Below are 15,490 nucleotides of genomic sequence, written 5' to 3'. Positions count from 1 at the left end.
GTTCTAGCCAAGAGATTATAGTGTCCTTTCGGGTTTGTTCATAACAGTTTCAAGGGCTGTAGAAAGCTTTAGGAAGATGGCAGTAATGATTGAGTTCAAAACTGATGCAGCAAATTTACACGTTCTGATGGAGTCCTTCAATTGATGATTTAAAATGTTGGGTTTAGGAGGTTATGATGTGAGAGCTTTTGGGTAAGTTCCTTGAAAATAAATGTTTCTAAGTTTTGAGAAGAACGAGAGCAGGGAGCAGGAGTGGCAATTGGAAAGCGTGGCAGCAGTGGCATCATTACAAATTGGAGCTTTGCAGGTAGAGTAAGGGCTTTTGGAGCTGCATGTTGGATAGGTGAGGAAGGTGGGGGCGAGTTATCGGGCAGATAGCTTTAATAATTTATGTGACAAAGGCATTCCGGTGAATGACCTAATGGGTTAGTGAATATGAGAAGTTACAGAGGTGTGGAGGCTGGAAAGAGAGGAGATGCCTTGTGGTTGGATGAGAAATAAAAAGACAGGTGAAGGGCTGATAGAGGTGTCCACCGCCACTCAAGGACACTGATCTACTCTCTGTAAGGATTCTGGAGAAGGGATTCATCCACCTCGTGGCTCGGTGCACTGCACCTAAGGTGAGTGCCCTCTGCCCGTCTGCCACCTCCATTATACTTATTTTATTTTTTATCCTTATTTTACCTGCTTCCCTCGCCCTGTGACTCCAGCCCTCCCAACCCCCTTCCCTGTCCTCTTCCTGCCCCTCTCCCACCCAGCCGGCCCGTGATTAGACCCCGGGGCAGCCCTGCCCAGGCAGCCAGCTAAGGGCCTAAGGCAAAGGGCATCTCCCTAGGTGGCTCCCATTCCGTTTGCCCCTGTTTGCCATGGACGCATGAGGTGACATTGTACAGCTACAACCAGGCAAGGTAGTACGGCGTGGAGCACAGCCATTACTGTGCTCTGATAAAACCTGGTCACTCCCACATTACTACCACCGGCTCTTTACCAATGTATTGCACTTAGGAGAATTGAGAAGGTTAGCCAATGGATTGCACGGAGAAAAAGTGTGACGGATAGCCAAAGTATTGCACCTAGAAGAATTGAGAAGGTTAGCCAATGTATTGCACTTAGAAGAATTGTGAAGGCGAGCCAATGTATTGCACTCAGATAAATGGTGAAAGTTAGCCAATGTATTGCACTTAGAAGAATTGTGAAGGCGAGCCAATGTATTGCACTTAGAAGAATTGTGAAGGCGAGCCAATGTATTGCACTCAGATGAATGGTGAAGGTTAGCCAATGTATTACACTTGGAAGAATTGAGAAGGTTAGCCATGGTATCACACATGGAAGAATTGTGCAGTTCAGCCAATGTGCTGCACTTAGATGAATGGTGAATATTAGCCAATGTGTTACAATTAAACTACTTATGAATGTTTTCCAAGGTATGTGTTGCACTCAAAAACTGTGCACTTAGGAAAATGAGGATTAGCCAATATGTTGTTCTTAAAAGAACACTTGGAGGAGCCAATACATAACCACCCAGCTCCTCTCCAGCATACCTCCCAAGTACCACACATGCCTATGGGCCAGGTAAACCACAGATAAAACACAGACACACCAAACATAATAAACATTTGGATACAACAAACAATCCCAGACACTGGAGGCCTTACCCCTCCGGATACAACAAGCCAGTGAAAACAATCTAAACTCACATAGAAGGCTGATACGCACAGATGCCAGTTTCTCCTGGTTCTGCAAGCACCAGCAGAAGAGCACAACCTCTAGCTTAACCCTCTTCCCTCACTAACCCACCCCGCCCTGTTTCTTACAGAGCCACGTGAGTGCATGGAGACAACACTAATGGTAACAGTGAGCGTTATAAGACAACGTAACAAATCAAATATAATGACCTAGCAGAGCACCCTCATTAGCTTCACTACAGACACACCCTTTGGCTACAAACTGGCAATAGCTGAATGCTGCAAAAGGGCGGTGTGTCAGGAAATCCCAGCATCACAGTACAAGAGTCAGTCACATTACAGAAAGGGCCATAGAAGGGTTCAATAAGAAAGCGGAAGAATGGTACACAAAGAAATACCCATTATGTACAATAGTAACGACTGCACTCTTAGTTCAAAATCCCATTCACGATTCCAAGTTGGCCACCGTGGGTAGAGGACGTGTGTGAGAGGCTCACCTCACAGGGCTGCACTGAAGGTGAACAATTAAAGCAACACTGGCAGATGAATTAACGTTATCCTGGAAGAAAAAAGGGTTGGCACGTGATGGAACGACAGTGAGCAGAATACTGAAGGCTGATACGAAGAGTGCATAGAGAACTCTGCTGCGCAGCCCACAGAGAGGGACAGGTGAACAGGCAGCCTCGGCAGTAACAGGCGAAGCGCCACAGCCCAAAGAATTAAAGAAAAGGAATCAGCGTGGCTCGAGACAACGGGTGGAGGCGTAGATCAGATCCAGCCATAAGGAGGGAGAGCCCGCCCTGATGCGATCATAAAGGACCAGAATAAATGGCAACCACGAGGACAGGGAACCAAAGGAAGCAGCAAGGAGGTGTGCCTCGTACCACGCAGGAACAAGCACCCGCGCACCATCTGAGGCACACCAGGGGGGCGGACTGGTAATGAAGAAATAAACTTGTCAGGCACCCCCCAATTGTAAAGCACAAGGAACACACAATGACAGTAGTGCTGAGAAGGAGAGCCACGGCACAGCTCCGGCCCAGCCACATGAGAGAGGGTCCACCTGGTGCAGTCGAACTGCACCGCATAAAAACAGCCCGAAGACGTGTAAGTAAAGGAGGCAGCGAGAGGAGACAACTCACTACGGAGGGGCAGGCACCCGTGCTCTACCAGAAGCACACCAGTGGGACGGAGTACCACGGAAAAACAAATGTTAAGTCGGCACCCCCATCATAACTAAGCTCAGGGATTGCGCAGGGACAGCAGGGTTGAAGGCCGATCCAAGGCCCGGTAATAAGCGCAAACACAACATTTAGACAAAAGAACCACAGGGCCACTCAAAGCCACAGGCGAGAACAAAGGAAGGGGAGGAAGGAGACATGGTCAACCCAGCAAAAGGAGCAGAAACCCCAGGGGTGGGGCAAGGGAGCCATAAGAAAAAGACACCGACCCAGTGAGGGTCACAAACGAACGCAGGACGGGTAGTGCACAATGCACAAACCTTAAAAAGGCCAGGACATGAACAAGCCTGCACAACTACAAAACCCAACATGTCAAAGACAAAAGGGAAAGTGGCGGTGGTGGCAAACCTACAAAGCCCACCAACAAAACAAATGGAGAACATCAAACAACTGTGGGGAGCGGAGTCAACGACGAGCATGTGAGGAGGAGGCAAGAAGCAAACCTCACCAAAACATTGATGGCAATGTGCAATGAAGACATGCAGAGCTGGTTCAAGGAATTCCAGGAACAGTTCATGGTCTCCTTCCAAACGCAATTCAAGACACTGAAAGTGGAAATGAGACAAACAATACAGGAAATAAGGCTGGATGTTGCAAAACTGGAGGAAAGAACTGACACGCTGCAAAGGATAGTTCAGAACATGGAGGAGGACTCGCAAAAAACACAGGAGGCCCTGGAACATCTTGCGCGCTTGACGCAAAATCTGGAGATACAAAGCGAGGACATGGAAAACCACTCGAGGAGGATCAATATAAGAATCAAAAATCTATCGGAATCAATTGAAGATAAAGATCTGAAAGCAACTACTCAGCAGCTGTTCGCAGAAATCCTAGCAGACGAAGTGGAAGAAGGGGTTCAGATAGACTAGGTACATCGTGTAGGCGCACGAAGAACAAGGGAACCAGGAGCACTCCCCAAGGGATGTCCTGGCAGCAATTACATCCTATGGGCAGAAGGCACTGATCCTGCGGAAAGCGAGGTTAGCAGGCCCAGTCCAAATAAATCGAGAAGAGGTGCAACTCTATCAAGATCTCACACAAGTCACGCTACAGAAGAGAAGGCAGATGGGGCCAGTGATGAAATTTCTAGCGTCAAAGCAAACAAGGTACAAGTGGCCATTTCCTTTTGGACTGCTAGTCACATGGGAAGCACGACAGCACAGAATCACCACATGCGAAGAAGGAGAACAGATACTGAACTGGCAAGGAGACACGCAGGAAGTGGGTGAGGGACTACGAAATGGGGCCTTAGCCCACAGAAAGCTGTGGGAATGGAAAAAGGTCACAAGCGGCGGCAGAAAAGACAATAAGAAATGAAGGGGCGATATAGGCCAGAGTCAGAGAACAACGAACACAAGGTAGATATTGGGATAAAAGATGGTTGCTGATCCCGACAGGGATAGGAACTGTCAGTGTTACAGAGAACAAGAGGCCCAGGGGGGCGGGACGGGAGTGGAATCTTGGGCTCACAGTCGGGTTTAGTAATGTCTCAGATAACTCTGAGTGGTTTGAGGACCAGGTGCGGCGGACATGTTATCCGAGCGGACATAGGAACCTGGACCCTCCTCAGGGTGTTGGGGAGAGGAGCGGGGATGAACAGTTAGGGAAGTTTGGGGTGGGTGGAGGAGTTAGGGGGGCATAAGAAGGGGCTAAGGCCAGGAAGGGGGGTGTAGAATAAAAGTCCTTGAAAGGAAAGTAAATAGAGGGGACGAAGATTAGATGGCGTCATTAAAAGTGTTGACTTATAACGTAAGGGGGCTAAATAACCCAATTAAAAGGAAAAAGGTTGAACACCTGGTGAGGGGGAAGAAAGCGGACATGTTAATGTACCAGGAGACACACATTGAGAACACATTCAAACACCATTTAAGACTGCGAGGTTTCTCTCAAGTATATCAAGCCAACGCTGGGGAGAAAAGGGCAGGGGTATTGATAGCAATTTGGGACGGACAAGGGATACGGGTTCAGGGAACAAGGGTCGATAAAGAGGGGAGATATCTTTTTTTGAATATAACTCTTAGAGACTGGAAATTAACATTAGCCTCGATATATATATGCCCCTAACACCGGCCAAGATGAGTTTCTAAAGGGGGTCCTGTCCACCCTGCAAGAGTTTGCTTGAGGAGAGATTTTTCTGGCAGGGAATCTCAACCTAGCATGGCACCCCTACTTGGACAGGAGCACCACTACGCCATCGAGGGCAGTGAAAAACAAAATGGAGATGCAGGCACTACATGATGTGTGGAGGGCAGTAAGGGGACAACACCGGGGATACACATATTACTCTTAGGCTCACTCCTCACAAACGAGGATTGATTATATATGGGCCTCAACCGGACTAGTAGGTAAAAGAAATTGATGTAGGATCCATCTCTCTTTTGGGCCAGGCCCCGGTCATGGCCACCTTCATATTGGGGCACGTTAGAAGGGGCATGTGGAAGTGGAAGTTTCCATCAGAGCTTCTACAAGATGAGGTTATGGTGGGCACCATAAGAGGAAAGAATAGCGCAATACTTCTCGGACAATGGCATATATGATGCTGAGGGGGGAATTGATAGCCCTAAAAGCGGGAAGAGACAAACAGAGACGCAGGTGAGAAGAGCAGCTGGAGTGAAAGCTGAAAGAGATCCAAGGGAAGATCTCAAAGAATCTAATAATGAAAATGAGACTAGCATTAAGACATGTCCAGGGCCAGCTGGGAATGATGCGTAATATACAGGCAGGAATAGCACTCCTCTACATAAAACAATGGTACTATATTAAGAGCCAACAAGGCAGATACGCTGCTGGCAAGGGAACTAAAGGTGAAAGAGAATGCAGAATGGTCTTGAAACTCCAGGACAAACTGGTGCAGGTGCAGACAGAACATGAGGACATGGCTGAGATACTACAAGAATACTATCAGACACTGTAAAATAAAACTGACAGCCTGTTTACCGACACACAGGAGAAATATTTAGAAGGACTCTCGCTCCCGAGAATTTCAGATGAGGAAAGGGAAACCTTTGAGGGAGCTATGACAGAAAGTAGTCCGGAAAGCAATTAAAGGTCTGCCGAGAAACAAAAGCCCCTGGCCCACATGGTTACCCAAATTGCTTTTATAAACAGTACCAGGATATATTGGCTCCTAAATTAACAGAATTGTTTAAAAAAGAAGGCAACATCACTCAGTCAAAGAACAAAGCGAAACTAATAGTGTTCCCAAAACAGGGAAAGGACCCAGAACTTCTGGGATCATACCGCCCGATAGCCTTGATAAATCTAGATGCAAAGCTCTATACAGAGGTGTTGGCAGATAGGATTTCACACTTGCACCCAGTACTTATAGCTCCAGATCAGTCAGGGTTTATTCCAACAAGGCAAACTTTTGATAATATGCATTGGGTAGGCCATCTGATAGAAAAAGTGGAGAAAACACACAAGCCGGCAGTTATAGTCTCATTATATGTGTAAAACGTTTTCGACAGGGTGGAGTGGACGCAGCAATTCCGCACAATGACACAAATGGGGTTTGACAGAATTCCCTCCATATGGTGAAAGCCTATTATTACTCACCTCAGATGCGGGTCGCCTTAAATGGAATATTGTCGGAACCGGTTAACCTGGGATGGTGTACGAAATAAGGGCGCCCATTATCGCCGCTGTTATTTGCGATATATCTGCAACCATTATTGGCTAGGATTAGAGAGGCGGAGGGAGTAAAGGGGATACAGATGGCGGGAATGGAACGCAAAACTAAGGTATTTGCGGATGATATGTTAGAGGCAATAACTGAACCGGAATGCTCCCTCCCGGAGCTTATAAAGGAATTAAAGAGTTTTTGAGCAATATCCGGGCTAAAAATAAAATCGACAAAAAAATCATACTGAACCCAACGGTAAAACCAGATATAGTGGGGAAATTATCCTGCGAAATGCAGTTAAAATAGGCAAAAACAGGGATTACCTACTTAGGGATAACATTGACCTCGACACTGGACCAAATCTATAAGGCAAACTATCTGAATCTTTTAGAAAGAATTAAAATGGATATCCTGAATAGGAACCCCGTAGTCACATTTTGGTGGGAGAGAATGGTGGCAATCAAAATGGTGGTCTTGCCAGTGTTGCTATCCAATTTTCAAGCCCTACCAAATAGAGTCCCAAATATGTTTTTCAAATCCCTAAACAAAGCCATTAAGGCGTATATATGGAAACAAAAGACGCCAAGAATAGCAATGCCAATGATGATGGCACCAAGACAACATGGAGGACTAGTACTCCCCCACTTTTGCAGATATTATGAAGTGGCCCAGCTGAGGGTAGTGAAGGAATGGTTTGCAGAGACCCCACAACGCATATGGACAGAACAGGCCAGGGCGGTGGCAGCTTACCCATTATCGGGTCTTCTTTAGCTGAAGGGTCAACATAGACACCAGAACGTCAGGATCTGCAAAGTGGTGGGGGTCGAGATATGGGATGCAGCAATCAAAAGAGGGGCACTGTTAACACTCCCCTCCCCATTTCTACCAATGTTTGGGAAACCCGATTTTCAACCAGGGATGGAGAGGAATGAATATAAGAGATGGGTAAGGGTGGGGTGTCGGACGATAAGGGATATGTATCAGGGGGGAACTTAATGACACTTGAAGAATGCAACCGAGCTTTGGGGCTTACGGGGAAAGATAGCTTTAAATACACTCAACTAAAACATTGGCTGTCAACCCTCCAGTTGAGGCAAGCTGCCACTAGATAACTGACGTCTTTCGAGATGTACTTGATAACGAATGAGGGATCAGGGAAATTAGTAACAAACCTCTATAGGTTCCTGAACACACAGGAGGAGGTTTGGTGGAACTATATGTTGAAATGGGAAAAGACACTAGGGGAAACGATAACGATGAAACAGTGGGAATACACATGGGGAATCACCTCCAAGCTTACACGTTCAATACAACTGAGGGAAATGTGGAAAAAGTCTTTCTTCAATGGCACTATACGCCTGAGAGACTTCATGCCATGTTCCCGACTACTCCAGGCTGGTGTTGGAGAGGATGCAAAGTGAAGGGGGATTGGAAGCACATATGGTGGAGCTGCCCGGTTCTACAACAGTTTTGGGAAGAACTGAAGGAGCAGGTGGGCGAAATGGTTCTACGTACAGAACAGATACGGGTAAAGGGTATGGTTGGGGGGATATGGGAACAAGGCACGGGAATCTCACTAGGGCCCAAAAAAGGGGCTTCATGATACTAGTAATAGGAGCATGGTTGTTGATTGCCCAGCAATGGTAAGACAAAAACAGCACCCACGGTATATGAATGGCTACAGAAAGCATAGAACTTTGTATCCCTCGAATGGGTAACTTATCAATTGCCGGGGGCCCAGAAGGCGTTCAAGGAAGATTGGGGACAGGTGATCAGACACTTTCAGAGTGACTATTTACAACAATGGTGTCCCCCATAACACTTGAATAATGGAGATAGTACAGGCGTAAGGATATGCTCAGAGACTGGATGCTACACCATGTGAGGGGGGTGGGAGAGTGGAGGAATGTTAACTGAACAATTGTAACCTATGTCTAAGATAATGAATAAAAAAGAAATTGGTGAAAAAAAAATATCCCATTCACACATTCCTCCGTGCACAGGTGGGGACAGCAGAACCTCTGTACAGCATACTTGTGCTCTTAAGAAATGTAAAGAACAGGTATGGCCTTTCCAGGGCCTGCCACCGCCAAGCAGATTTGCTGGCTTACTTTCCACCGATTCAAAGGTTCATTTGTGAATACAGATAATGGGTTTCCTATATGGGTTATACATCTTAGCACTGTTGACTAAAAGTGCAGTCACCATGGTGAGTACTGTTGGTGTGGCAGTAAGAGAGCTGTGCGAGACATACTTCCCCAAATGGAGAGAAAGCACTTGAGAGAGGTCAGGATGCAGGTATGTTGTGTTGGGGTGGTGGTCTTTCGGAGCCTTGGCACAGGCAGGACCGCAAATACGGGCAGGATTAAAATTCCTAAATGGGATACACCTATGCTGTGCAGGGGTTCTCTGCCCCTTCTCCATACTGGGAGTACTAACCCATTAGTATGGAGTTAGCTGAGCAGGACATATCTGGCAATACAGCCTAATTAGTGACATGCTCAACACAGACATCCGCTCCTATACGACTTTGCAGGAGAAAACTGCATACCATCCTCGTCATCTTCATCGTCATCGTCTAGGCCCTCCACATAGCCTTCGGCATCAGAGTCTGGTGCTTCTTTATCGTCTTTATCATAGCCATCAAGGTAGGTAAGTTGTGGGAGGAGCTTGAACACGTTGTCTCGGTACTCGTTCAAGTTAGTGACTTCACAATTGAAAAGGTCTAAGCTCTTCAACGTTTCTAATTTTTTCTGGAACAAAAAAACATCCTCTTTGTATTCTGGCATGTCAATATTTCATTATTTATATAACTATTCAATTAGCTATTAGCGACTTTACAAGTAACAAGCAAAAGCACACTGGCAGATTTCTTTATTTATATAAAACTATTACTAACCAGAAGTGTCCCAGCACTATGCAGCAAAAAGGGGTCCATTAAGGGGAGCTAACACAGCAAGTATTAGGGAATGTTTAACAAGCAAGCCTGGTCAGCGGTGCTTGTCCAAGAGGACTATGGCTGCTGGATCCTGGAATCCACAATGGCAATTCAGGATTTGCACATTGTCCCTGTGCCCTGAGCACCTTGTGCTGTCTGTTCACATGCCCTACCCCATGTTCCTCACACAGTCTATGCACTCCAAAACTCACATATAGTTTGTCCAGGTGACATAAGCCCCATACACAATCTTTTCAAGGGACCTCAATTCTTACACTATGTTAAGGCTGCCGACACGGTTTGCCCAAGCCCCACAAGCTACCCACACAGTCTGTCCATGTAGATCAAGTAACTTGAATTATGCAACCTATGCTTGAAGCCCCTCACACTCTGCCCATGAGCCCTAGGTTACTGTAGGACCATGTGCCACTAACTCCCCACACCATCAATGCACCACAGCTTCTCACACCAGCTTCCCAGGTGCCCAAGGCTCCTCACATCGAATGTCTAGGTACCCCAAGTAACTCACTATACATGTGCTGCAAGCTCCTAAGATGTATCTGCTCAGTATGTGCTCCGAGCGCATTATATCCATGCTCGCATTGTCTGTCCACATGCCCCAATCATTCCAGTATTTGGCCCTGTGCCACAATTCTGCTCCTAAGTGGAAGGAACCTTTGCTGGGACTTAGACAAGGCGAAAATAGTGAAAGCCACCCACCACTCCCCATCCCAGCCACCATAAAGCAACATTTTATTTGCACATAATCTTAGGAGGACTAAGGACACACATCAGAACCATAATTCTTTTTTGGAGAAACATGGATACAAGCTTTTCTTTTGATCCCAGGCTTCAGAAATTCTGGTTATGAACATGCAATAACAATGACACTCACGAGGGGCTCGATGGTGCCTAGATCTTTGATTTTATTCCCACTTAGATTGAGGTGTGTGAGGTTTGGACATTTTTCAGCCAGGAATTCCAAGCCTCCAGAGATTCGGTTGTCGCTTAATTCCAACTGCAAAAGGTGAGAAAAAAACAAGTTAAAAATAACTCAACTGGAAGAACGTGCAACCTTCTCATGTGGACTAGTCAACCAAATGTCTCACATGCACTGTATAATGCCCAGCAAAGTATGAAATGTCCCATGCCTGTTCAGCATCCACAAGAATTACATGTTCTATCATGTTGTAAACTCTGCTGGATAATCTATATATAGATATGATGTGGTCAATGTCCAGTCTCACAGCAAGTCAAAGGTTCACAATTTGGTAGCTGCAGGGATGCCAGAATTTCATCTCCCCCCCCCATCTACCAGTGTTTCTTTTCGTCTCCTTATTCCTTGATCTAGTTTAAACTGAGTCACTTTCTTCACGCATCTCTGTGCTACTCACGACCCCCTCTTTTAAATGGAACCGGAAATGTAGAGGCTTATAGTAACTGTACAAGCCAAGGGAAGGATCTAACAAGTGTGCATATTGAACAAGCCAGCGATAATTGCACAATACCATGCTGTGGTACAAAGCCTGTTAGAAGGAATATGGAATTGGGTTGCTAAATAAATGTTTGCAGCACAAGAGTGCAACTTCACCACTCACCTCTATGTCAACTGACGACACCATCAGAAATAAGTTCATAATTAAGATTTAAAAAGGATTTAAGCTACTCAAGCACCTACTGTATTTATCCAACCTCTGAGGTGCTTTGTAGCTGGATTTGGCAATCCAATTTACCCTAGCGCTGATCTCTCAGACTACCTATTCCCACCCCTGACCAGAAGAGAAGATCAACCAGGAAACAAAAAAGAAGAAAAACACCTGCTGGGACTTCTATTAGGAGCCTAAAGCGGTTGAGCGTTGTTAGGGACCACTTGCAAGCGTAGTTGGGCCTGACACTAATTATAGTTCTGCACATTCATTGAGGTAGGCTGCCACTTTAAAGTTAGACCTCTCCACGTACCTACGTATTCTGGGGAAACCAAACAAGGGTCAGAGGCCTTTCACTGCTCAAGCGATGTGTAAGGCCGCAATATAAGAAAGACTAGACTATCGGAAAGCCATCTCGTTAAAAATCCTTCAAGGCTCAGGGCGGCCATCTTGAGAGGGGCAATGTCAGAAAATAAAGTGACACAAGTATGTGTAATTTCAGAAAGAAAATAAAGTTTTTAGGGGGATTACTAATGCTTTAGGAGCATTTTTTGTTTCTCTGCTGCTATGGAAGAATATAAATGCAAACAAATAAGAGAGTTCAAGATTACTGCACTAACACACCCAATTACAGGCATTTGAATGTTCCACTCTTACCACCTCAGCCACCTAGAATGTATGCAAACGTCTTACATTTTATTGCCATTCTATTACTGATTTCTGGTATAATAAATGAACAAATCACCAAATAACTTAATATATCACTTAAATAATGACAAATCCTAAAAACAAAATACTACACTGTGGTACAGCTCCCATCCTCCCAATCGCTAACACATGAACAACTTAATTACTCCTAAAGATGGAAACCGCTAAGCAGAACAGACACAGCTACGTCCTTTTCATTGTTCTGTTAACATTGCTGTACTACAAGTCTAAAGTAAAATCTTACTGGGTGTGGCTGATGTCATCACGCCTTTCCCAGCGGTAACTTCTCCTCATGTGGCCAGGGGACAGCAGCCATTACCTGATCCTGACCCTGTGGGTGGCTATATGAGGGACGACCACATAGAGGGAGGTGGCCCTCAGAGGGGTGACACATCATTGGATGAGACATGGTATCCCTCTTTTCCTCTGAAGGAGACCCCCTCAATTCCCCATGCCTTAACGGCCTATTGTAATAGTTCCCTTCAACAATCAATGGGACCCAGTGTTAATACCTTCTTATGTTCTTTACATGAGTTACCAAAAAGGGACTACCATTTACATGCATGTGAAAGTACTGTGAAGAGGAAGCTGAATGGAGCAGTAAAGACGAGAAGCACAAGAGCGCACGATAGGTGCCAGAACATTTAAAAACCCTAACCAGCTGCCATGAGAGTGACGCTATCTGGGAAAGCCTCGTCCTCTCAGTATCGACCGAGGAACTTCTGTGTTGCTGAGAAGACCATGGAGCGAGCCAGCTCAGGGAGTGCCAGCCAGAGGAAGAAGACTTCCAGAGGCAGTGAGAGGAAGAAAGAAGACTTGCTGGCAATCAGGGAGCAGTACCCATGGTGCACTAGCACAGAGAAGCAAACAGTAGGCGCTGTGTGGGAAGCGGAAGCCGCCAATCGAAGTCGGTGAGCCCGGGAAGTGGGAACGGGATACTGAAGCACTGTTTTGCCTTTACCACTGCAGAACTGAAGAATGTCTCAGAAAGCCGTCGAGTCCTCAGGAGGGAAACTGGGACACTGGGGCGCTTCGGCAACCTTACCATGGACAAATAAGAGTAAATGAAGCACATAATGAGGAATATGAAACACAATATTTCCAATGGGGGAACAACAGAATGAATGCAAGATATATACAAGTTTCCAAGTGTGTAATGTGAAACACATGAAAAAGCCCTGGCAGGAGAGTATGCCAGGCAAAGTCAAGTAAAGTGAAACACATGAGAAAGCCCCCGCAGGAGAGTATACCAGGCAAAGTCAAGCTTGCGCGTGTGTGAAGTGACCCACACGAAAAAGCCCTGGCAGGAGAGTATACCAGGGAAAGTCAAGTTGGCAAGTGTGTAAAGTGACTCGCATGAGGAACTCCTGGTTGGAGAATACACCAGTGAAAGCCACCACTGAGAATAAAGAGTTACATTAAAGTGGAGAAGAAACCTGACAGGCAGTACACCAGGTGTCCTACAAAGTTGGAACTAACCAACAAGTTGTTTTATAAACAAGTTGTTTTTTTGTTGTTGATTAGAGAATTCCAATTAAGACTTAACCCCATAGGAGTTTAACGTGTCTGGAAGAGAAAACAAGAGGAAGAGAGCAACCCTCTATAACTGTGAACTTTATCACTGAGAACTTTTGTGTTGGAGTTAAACCTTCTCTTTTTAACTATTTGGCATTTTCAAGGCCAAAAACATAACCCTTTTCACCTTAGATTTAATTTTAGAATATGAGGGCCAGAATAGTATTTCGGACACAGAACATTTTTGGTTTGGACATCTTGACATTGACAGAGGTTGGTTTTTGGTTGAGGTAGGAAAATACATTGGACAGCGAGACATTTTCCAAACCCTTTTTATATTTGAAAAAAAGTTTATAGCCAAAACTATGAGCTCTCTGTGTCTGTGTCTCATTCCTGGCTCCTCACACAATGTTTGGACAAGTTGTCCTGGAACCGGTTTCATGACACTGCGATGCAAATCTCCTATGCGACAGACAGAACTTCTCCACTTGAGAAAAGGTTGCCATTCGACCTTTGTGGATCCAAGTCACCTTATAAAACCCAAGTCTTCTATGAACTACTCAAACTGCACTCACATTCCAAAGTAGAACAGCCCTTACCATGTACGACAGGTGATCCTACGGGTGTTGGGCAGGTGAAATAAAAAAAATCAACACTATTTCACCAGTCTGCAACAATAAAAAAGCATCCAGTCATTTTGCCGAAGCATTTTCACCACATATTTATTGCTAGGAAGTGTTTTTGGTAAAAACACTAGTACCCTATAAACATGCCTCACAATGAAATATCACATACCTGGTTACCGATGCAAGAAATAAGAGCAGTAAAACAGACACACACTTCTGCAAAACAGTCAGAGTTGTTGAAAATAGAATTACAGTAAAAATCTTGCTTCAATATCCGGCACCAATGAGAATCCAATAGTACTGCTGAATAAAAAGTGTGGTAAACTCGAAGGAACAAGTTACTTACCTGTAACTGTTGTTCTCCAGCATGGGTCTGGTATGGATTCACATGCTCATGAATATTCCCCGTCGTCAGGCTGGGAATCCTCGGTAAAGAAAAAACCAGTATCAGTTTAGTTTCTGATCTGTCTTTCGTAGTAGTAACCAATCACTGATCTCTGCGTCATACTGACCACAGACAATGACTGCCCTCTACCTAAGCCCCGCCTCTGGCAGCCATCTTCAGATTTGGTAGCACGTGAAGTGGCAGTATGACCAAGTGAAGAGCCGCAGAGGGGTAGGCGGGAGGGTTCGCATGTGAATCCATGCCAGACCCATGCTGGAGAACAACAGTTACAGGTAAGTAACTTGTTCCTTCTCCAGCATGGGGTCTGGCATGGACTCACATGCTCATGAATAAAGAATACATAGCAGTACACACAAGCACAACCACGGGAGGTGGCAAAGGCTCAATATTAAGCATTACATCAAACTCAACATTAAGCAAATCTTACCTCCTCACCAGGCTCACCTTAGGCGAACAGGTTGCGCAGCACTGCTTGGCCGACCCTGGACTCCTCCCTGGAATCCCGATCGACGCAGTAGAATTTCATGAAGGTGTGCGTCGACCTCCACGTAGCAGCCCTGCAGATGTCCAGCAAGGGCACACCAGATAGGAACGCCGTGGTAGCTGCGACCGCTCTGGTGGAATGGGCTCTCGGACGGCCAGGCAGCGGTCGGTTTGCCAACCGATGACAGTACATGATACAGCCGGAGAGCCATCTGGAAATGGAAGCCTTCGAGAGAGCCTTCCCCTGATTGACAGGTCCAAAGTTCACAAAGAGTTGTGACGTCTTCTGAAAACACTTTGTGCGGTCCACGTAGAACTTCAGCGCTCCAGCCACATCCAGCGAGTGCAAAGTCCTTTCAGCCGGCGACGAAGGCGACGGGAAGAAAACAGGCAACACCAAGGGTTCGTTGAGGTGGAAGTCCAACGGCACCTTGGGCATGAAGGAGGGGTGCGTCCTGAGCACTACCCTCGTTTCGTGAAAAGTCAAGTACGGGGCCTTGCAGGAAAGGGCCTGGATCTCTCCCACCCGTCGTGCGGAGGTGATGGCCACAAGAAACGCCGTTTTCCACGACAAGAACTTCAACGGAGCCGAGTGCAGAGGCTCGAACGGAGGTCCCATG

At 46.0% G+C, this 15,490-nt stretch overlaps 1 protein-coding gene across 3 annotated transcripts in view; it reads right to left on the bottom strand.

Annotated features, from left to right (window-relative positions):
* The window catches only part of ANP32A (acidic nuclear phosphoprotein 32 family member A), a 236,937-nt gene that overhangs the window by 23,071 nt on the left and 198,376 nt on the right, over positions 1–15,490 (bottom strand). For all 3 annotated transcript variants that reach the window (XM_069624237.1, XM_069624236.1, XM_069624238.1), the window contains exons 3-4: positions 10,382–10,504; positions 9,100–9,301 (exon numbers count right to left, since the gene is read on the bottom strand). In XM_069624237.1, coding sequence (XP_069480338.1) covers positions 9,100–9,301; positions 10,382–10,504 — 325 coding nt within the window. The remainder of the gene's footprint in view (positions 1–9,099; positions 9,302–10,381; positions 10,505–15,490) is intronic.

This window comes from Ambystoma mexicanum, chromosome 11 (assembly GCF_040938575.1).
Source record: "Ambystoma mexicanum isolate Mex_15411 chromosome 11, UKY_AmexF1_1, whole genome shotgun sequence".
Taxonomy (NCBI): Eukaryota; Metazoa; Chordata; class Amphibia; order Caudata; family Ambystomatidae; genus Ambystoma; species Ambystoma mexicanum.
Note: the sequence above shows the minus strand (reverse complement) of the source record. Positions and strands in the feature narration are given on the sequence as shown.